The 7,741-nt window shown below is 41.9% G+C and overlaps 1 protein-coding gene across 1 annotated transcript in view; it reads left to right on the top strand.

Annotated features, from left to right (window-relative positions):
• Positions 1-1,182: 1,182 nt before the first annotated feature.
• Positions 1,183-7,741, top strand: part of TRPC6 (transient receptor potential cation channel subfamily C member 6) — a 169,048-nt gene continuing 162,489 nt past the window's right edge. The window contains exon 1 of the mRNA XM_020996177.2: positions 1,183-1,823. Within this exon, the coding sequence (XP_020851836.1) occupies positions 1,660-1,823 (164 nt within the window). The 5' untranslated portion in view covers positions 1,183-1,659. The remainder of the gene's footprint in view (positions 1,824-7,741) is intronic.

Here is a 7,741-nt window from a genome sequence, read left to right as displayed (position 1 = left end):
AAGTTGAAGAATTTCTGTTACAAAGAGGTTTCATATGTAACTGTTGAATTGAATTTTAAAAGAAAGTTTAGTGAACACTTACTATTTTAGGTTTTGGGTCTACAGAGACTAAAAAAAGGGAGAGGAACAATCTTTGCTCTCAAGGAGCTTACATTCTGAAATGGGAGTTTATAGTGTACTAAGACTTGCTTGTCTTTATTTAGACAGCTGTGATATAGCAGAAATACTATTGCAATGAGAAGAACCCCATTCTTGACCTTCTTTTCCATTTTCTAGCTATGTGATCTTTGACAAAGCATTTAGCTTCTCTAGCCTTTTGTCTCCTCATCTGTAAAATCGAAATAGCAATATCCAAGGAATGAGATAACATAGCCCTTATTCCAGTGCTTTGCACATAGCAGCAGCACTAACTTCTCTTCTACCCTTGAGAGGCAAACTTGACGGGAGTAAAAAGTGTCTGGCACTGATAGCCTGGCTTCAAACCTGGACTGTTTCCAGCATTAGTCCTGTGACTTCTGAGCTAGTCATTTAAAGCTAATTCCCCAATTTCCTTATCTGTGCTCTCTTTACCTCACTGGGTTATGGTGAGAACCAAGAGAAATAGAAGTAGGTCTTAAGGAGAATGGAACAAGGGCAAGCCCTCGAGTTCTGTAAGCTGTGAAGCATTATTATAATCTGAAAAGACATTATTGGAATGCTGTGCAGTTTTTCTTTTGGAGGGGGTTCTTTGTTCTTCCTACTTTGCAGCGGCGGAGACCCATGGAAGTATACGCTGTGTATTTCGAAGGAGGGTACTGACACTTGCGGGTGGGGGTGGGGAGACAAAGAAACTGCTAAAAGAGCATAATCTAAAGACGAAGCTAGCAACGTTGTGGCAGACCGCACTGAACCTTTGGAACGCGTGGACTTCCTCTTCGAGTTGCGCACGGAAGATAACCACTCTGGAGAGAGCCTGGTTCGACGGTGTTATCGAAATACCTGGTCTAGCAGAACCTGGGCCTCAGAAACAGTCCTTGCTTTTGATCCTTTCGAATTCTCCCCATCCCAGGAAGCTGGAACCAGAGGGAAGAAGTGCAAACTTCATCCTAGTCTTTCCAGGGACCCGTTTGGCTCCCTTTGAAGGTGGGACAGTCAACGGGATCATGACGCGGGCTGCGGAGGAAGAAGGAGGGGAAGCGGAGGGCGGACAGTCTTGGTTGACATAGTAACTCTTCATCACTTCCACTCCCTCTGGTTTTCTCTGGCGAGCTAGCGAGAGCGCTCGGCTCTCTCAGTGACCCCTCCTGCCCGCCTGCCTGTCTGCGCTCTGCTCTGCCTTGGGGAGCGGGGAGCGCACGCTTGCTTCCCGTGGGGCTCCGAAGATCCATTCTGTTGGGACAGGAGAAGCTTGGGCCCCTTTCCTGTCTGCTCTTCAAAGTGCCTTGCTGGGACGGCGGCGGCGTGCGCCTTTCCGCTCATCAGTGGTGTCAACCTTTCTCTCCAAAGAGTGTCTGCCCCGCATCCAGCCGGGCTCCAACGCCAGCCCTTCCTCCAGCACAGGAGGCTGAGGCCCCACGTGGAGACACCTTCACCTCGTGTTCTGGCCTGGCGACTCTGGACCGTAGTTGGGGCAGGAGCTGAGCTGTCCCAGGGTACCCCGTGACCGACTAAGCGAGGGCCATGAATCAGAACTCTCCCTATGGCCCTCGCAGGGTCTGCACTCCTGGAACCGGAGCCCGGAGAAATGAGAGCCAGGATTACCTACTCATCGACTCGGAGCTTTGCGATGATAACTCGCTACAGCAGCCCTCGGCCCTGCCTCCCTATGGTTACTATCCCTGCATGTGAGTTCTGGGTACTGCCCAGGGGCGGGGGGAGTTCAAGCGGTGCGGGTGTGTGTGTGTGTGTGTGTGTGTGTGTGTGTGTGTGTGTGTGTGTGTGTGTGTGTGTGTGTCTATGTGTCTGTGTCTGTCTGTCGGTGTGTAGAAACATAAAATGAGACAGAGGCAGAGGTGGGATATACAGAGACACAGAGACAGATACTGAGATAGAGCAAGAAACAGAGACAAGCAGAGATAACGTATATGCAGAGAAAGGCAAAAGCGGACATTGTTGAGACTGTAACTGCCAACCTATTGGTGGATTCGTGTATGTTTTGGATGTTTGTGGCTGCATGTTTATATGCATGTGTTCATCCATACTTGAACGTGCTAACTTTCCTTCAACCCTGATTTGCTACGTAAAAGTGCATTCTGCTGAGAAACAAAGGGGCCAGATACTGCAGTCTTTTCGAATTTTCCTTTCCAGGTGGGTTTAGGAGCAGTGGAGGAAGAAAGTGTGAGGAGGCTAGCTTCTCCTGCAGCCTTTGTGGGCTGGACTGGGAAACTTGAAATACTGCTAGCAGATGCCTCCCTGTAGTTGGGGCTGGAACTCACATCCACCTTCTTCTACCATCCCCGTTCTCCTGTATCTTCCTTTTCCTATTTCTTCGTTTGGCTTGTTTTTTTGCCCTTCAACTGGTCAGTTGGAGCTGACCAGGTTGGGCGCTCCCAAGAATCTTAAGCGCTGATATATGTTTGTGGGTGAAGGTGTTGAATCACATCACTGATACTCCCAAATATCCTTCCCACCATATTTTTTGGGAAGAGAGAGTCATATTTATAGCATCTTTTCAATCATAAACAAAAAAAAGTCTGTTTGTTAGTCTTGGAAACATTTTCCAAAGATCTAAATCTCTCTTCTGCAGCTGTGAGGCATCATGATGGGCAGAGAGCCCTCATGGTAGTTGGAGGATTAATACAGTTAAGTAAAATCTTGGTTTTCCAGGATCTGGGGGAAAGGTTTCAGTAGGCATGGAAAAACAGTCTTCAGAATTGGTGCCAACATGAGGTCAAGGAGACTGGAGAGGGTAATACCCTTAATCTAGGGGTGAATAGTCAGAAGTTATTTAAATATTTGCCTTTGGGAGAAAAGGGTCTAGCTCTTCCTCACCCTCCTAACTCTGTAGCATAACTAGGTCTGTCCCCTAGAGAATGTTTTTTCTTTACCTAAAGCACCCCTTTTTTGTTGGTAATGTTTCCTGACCTTTACACTGTAGTTTGCTAATAGAAGAATATTGCACTACTGTAGGAAACACTGAGATGATATCCTGCCTTGGGGTTTCTGACAAGCCCGTGGCAATTAATGTGAGGGCACCCAACTTAAACTGGAAAGGTTATTTATACAATTCAGAGAGTGATAAACTAGGCCTCTGATCAGTGAAAGTGCCTGAATACAGTACTTTTACTCATGATGAAAGTTGATCCTTCTTTTCTGTTTTCTAAAGAAACTCCTCCCTAAAACCCAGAGTGAGCTGGCATGTCCAAAACTGTGTTCCTGAGGCAAGTTAGTTACTGATTTGAAAATGCTGCCTGAAAATACAGGACATCAAAGAGGAATTCTCTTTCTAATGTATTTATTCATACCTTATGAGAATTTAATGCATTTTCTATTGCTAGTTGATGATTCTGATTTTTAAAAGTTACCCTATCTACATTTTGAAACCAACAAATGTATATCCTCTCTAAGGTTATCTTCCATTTACCATGTACCTATCTTCTCTCTCCCTATTTATTTATATGCTGATGTCCTCTTGAGGATAGGTACTCTCTGTGTTTTTGCCTTCTTTGTATCCTCTGTACTTAGCACAGTGCCTGCCACAAGTCTCTCCCTGAACCAGTCCATCTTCCGTTCAGCTGCCAAAATGATTTTCCTAAAGCGAGGTCTGACCATGTCACTCCCATACTCAATAAACTTCAGGGTTCTCTGTTATCCTGAGGATCAGATATATCCTCTGTTTGGCAATCATTATCTAGCCCCATCCTGCTTTACTTTTCTAGTCTTCTCTCTCTCTCTCTCTCTCTCTCTCTCTCTCTCTCACACACACACACACACACACACACACACACACATCCAGTGACATTGGCTTCCTTGCTTCCTTGCTGTTCCTTACAAGACACTCCATCTCTCAGGTCTGGGATTTTTTTCAGTCTATCTCTCATGCTTAGAATGCTGTCCCTCTTCATCTCTGCCTCTTGGCTTCAAGTGCCAACTAAAATCTCTCCTACAGAAGGACTTTAATTATTTTCTGTTTATCCTGTATATGACTTGTTTGTACGTATTTCTTTGCTTGTTGCCTCCCCCATTAGATTGTGAGCTACTCTTTTGCTTTTCAATGTATCCTAGGTGCTTGGCACAGCACCTAGCACATAGTGAGCACTTTATAAATGCTTGTTGACTGACTGGCATATTGTAAATGTTTAATAATATTGATTGATTGAATGATTTCATTTTTGCATTCATTTTACAAAGTACTGTAGATTTCCACATGGGAACTATCTTACAGATTATTTAATACAAAACATTTAGGTTACAGATGGAGAAACTGAGGCCCATAGAAGTTAAATAGCTTGCCTAAAGTCTCACGAGATACTAAGTGGCAGAGCTAGGATTCAAAATCATATCTGCTTATTGATTCCAACGTTCTTTCGTCTGGACCATTCCACATTGGCTCTTCAGGCCATTCTTTGAGCCATAAGTAGATGAACTTTTATTTGGATATAACTTAGCTCAACAAACATTTACTGAACATTGTGTACAGGTAAAATATTCAGCTAAGTTTGAGAGGACATACAAAGATGAATAAAAAGCAATATTTGATTTCAAGGAGCTTACATTTCGATAGTATACTTTCTTTAGAACATCCCATTGTGATAGGTAGTACAACAACTGTTATGCCCATCTTACAGGTAAAAAAATGAGGCTGAGAGTTTAAATGATTTGTTCATGATCACATAACTGGTAAGTTGCATAGATTGAGCTTGAAACCAAGTTGTTCTGATCCCAAATCCAATATATTTTCCATTACTTAAAAAATGAGACTTAAAAAAGAATGCTATTTCCTTTTCATTAGGTTTCACATTGAATACAGTTTTCTCTAGCTATTTATTATCATCTTGGCCACTCTGATTATCACTTTTTCCTGTACTTATGGGAAAAGCAATTTTGATGAGAAATGGATGGTTAGAATAAATATTTGTAGGAAATTTAAAGGGGGTAATTTGAGAAGAAATGATTCAAAAACATTATGTAATTTCCTCAACCACAAATGTATATTTTTCCTTTTGCTTTCTCTAGTTACATATGCTGACCTAACTGGAATATCTGATTCTGTCATAATTAACTATATTCTGCTTACATTGTCTCTCACCCCCTCCCCCACCAATTCCAGGCACTCACATGGTAGAATGTAAACTCTTTGAGGGCAAGGATTTTTTTTTTTTGGTATCCAATGCATCCAGTTTAGGATGTGGCTTGTAAATGACTTTAATCAATCCTTATCAAACTGAATTGAAATGAGCAATTAGTGAACACTTATCAGGCCCATAATTCAATGTTTCTGTGTTTAATCCCAGAATCCCAAAGCACGATAATATTAATGTCAGAGACTTTCTCATCACTAGAAAGGTCCAGGCATGCTCTTTTGGCCCAAAACTCTTAACCTGGAAAATCTGAGATGACCCCTGTGTGGAGCCCTTCCATTCCAAACCCAACATTACCCAATCCCTGCATACTTAAGTTAATTACCTGCTGGAATGCATGGCATAAGGTTTTTTTAAATAGAGGAAAGCAAAATAAATACTTTATTAAGCAACCTTTAGCCCCCCAAATTAACCCTCTACATTCATTTTCTGTTCAGGTTACAAGGGCTTCTCTGAAAAGTCCCTGCCCCACCAGTCCTAACTGGACCTGGGTCAGTGCTGCCCAAAGACAGCCGAAGTCAGGGAATGGGGGCAGCTGTGTTACTCTTTCTTGTTTCAACTTTCTAAAGATCTTCATGGCTCCACAGAATATGCAGCCTTCTCAAGCATGACACACGAGTCTCCATAGTTCCTTCTAGTCCTTGAATAACATTTCCCTGGTACAAGCTGATGGCATTTTTTTTTGGTCAATCTCTCTCTCTCTCTCTCTCTCTCTCTCTCTCTCTCTCTCTCTCTTTCTCTCTGTCTTTCTCTCTCTTTTTCCTTTCTTTACCAACATTATCTAAGGGAGAGGCAGAGCAGGGAAAGTGGTTCTGAATTCTTTCAGGGCACATCATTCCTTAAAGAAAGGAAGGAAGAGACACAATTCACATATTGCTATAATATGGCTAATAGGTTGAGCTGAACAGCAGAGAGATGAACAGAAATGATTTAGTAAGTTGATTTCATAGAGCATGTGTGCATATTGTATGGAAAGAAATTTGAACATCTGCAAATCCTTGTAACGAATGTTACTTTTTCAGAGCCTCTGGTTTCTAAAGATAAGTTATTAGTTTATCTGCCATTATTATTTTTGTCTGTTAATTTGACATCTAAATCATCATATTAGTTTGTGTCTTGGACTCTTTTTGGTGATGTTTAAAAATTTTGTTCTGACAAATACCCTGAATTTTCCTAAGACCAGTATTCTTTTCCTATCGGTCCACTCCTTGGTCTGTATTGCTAGCTCATCACCTATGCCTCATGTCTTAGCCATTGTTGTTCCCGAAAGTTCTCCTCTCAAACCTCTTTTCTTCTATCAATGGACTCTTAGTGAGCTCATCTTCCCTTTCCTCCTCCCATGGGTTCAAGTATTATTTCTATGAATATGATTGCCCAAACTACATATCCAGCCCTCTCTTCTTTCTTAAGCTCCAGTCCTATATCACAAGCTATCCATTGCACGTCTCTGCTTGGATATTTGTAGGCACCTCAAACTCAATATAGCCAAACCAGAATTCACTCTCTTTTTCTCTAAACCTATCCCTCTTCCTAATTTTCTTATTTCTGTTAAAGGCAATACCATTTTTCTTCTTGCCTACATTCATAATCTTGAAATATCCCTCAATTCCTCACTATCCCTAAATTATAATTTCTGAGTAGTTGTCAAATCTTGTCTATATCTGCAACATCTCTCATGTCTCTATTCATGCACAGCCACCCTACTTTGGATCCTCATCACTTCTTGTCTTGACTATTGTGATTGCTTCCTAATCCATTTCTTTATTTCCCAATCTTACCTCTCTCCAATTCACCCTCCAATTTAAATGCCAAATTAATAATCCTAAAGCACAGATAAAACCATGCCATTCCTGTGCTCAAGAAGTTTTGATGACAGTTTTTTTCCATGTTAAAATACATGCTCTTCTCTCTGTCTTTTAAAATCCTTCACAATCTGTCTTCAACTCATCTTTCCAGAATGATTTCCCAGTATTCCCTCTCACACATCTCTGTTCCAATCAAACAGGTCTAGTACATGACATGACATGTCCCACCTCTGTACCTGGAATACACCCTTTTGCCTCCATCTTTTGGAATCCTTGGTTCCTTTCAAGGCTAAGCTCAAGTGCCACCTGCTGCAGGAGACATCATTACCTGTTTCCCTCAGATGACAGTGCTCACTATCTCCTCCCCCCATACAAATGGGCCCTTTGCAGTCTTCTACTTATTTGTGGAAATAGAGCTGGAGAATAATTTAGAGGTCCTTTAGTCTAATCTCTTTTAAAGATAGGGAATCTGAAGCTCAGAGAGGTTAAGTGAATTTCCCATTGACAAGCACGTAGTAATTGACAGGGAGGAGATTTAAATCTAAGTCCACTGATATCAAATCCAGCCCTTTTGCTGTCTCTAAATTGTTCTGTTCTTCCCTTTTCCTTGAGTGCAAGAACAATTTCACAGTTTGCTTTTATATACCTAGTGCCTGG

The sequence above is a fragment of the Phascolarctos cinereus genome, unplaced genomic scaffold, assembly GCF_003287225.1.
Source record: "Phascolarctos cinereus isolate Bilbo 61053 unplaced genomic scaffold, phaCin_HiC Scaffold_726;HRSCAF=1367, whole genome shotgun sequence".
NCBI classification, from domain to species: Eukaryota; Metazoa; Chordata; class Mammalia; order Diprotodontia; family Phascolarctidae; genus Phascolarctos; species Phascolarctos cinereus.
This window is presented reverse-complemented; position numbering and strand designations above follow the sequence as displayed.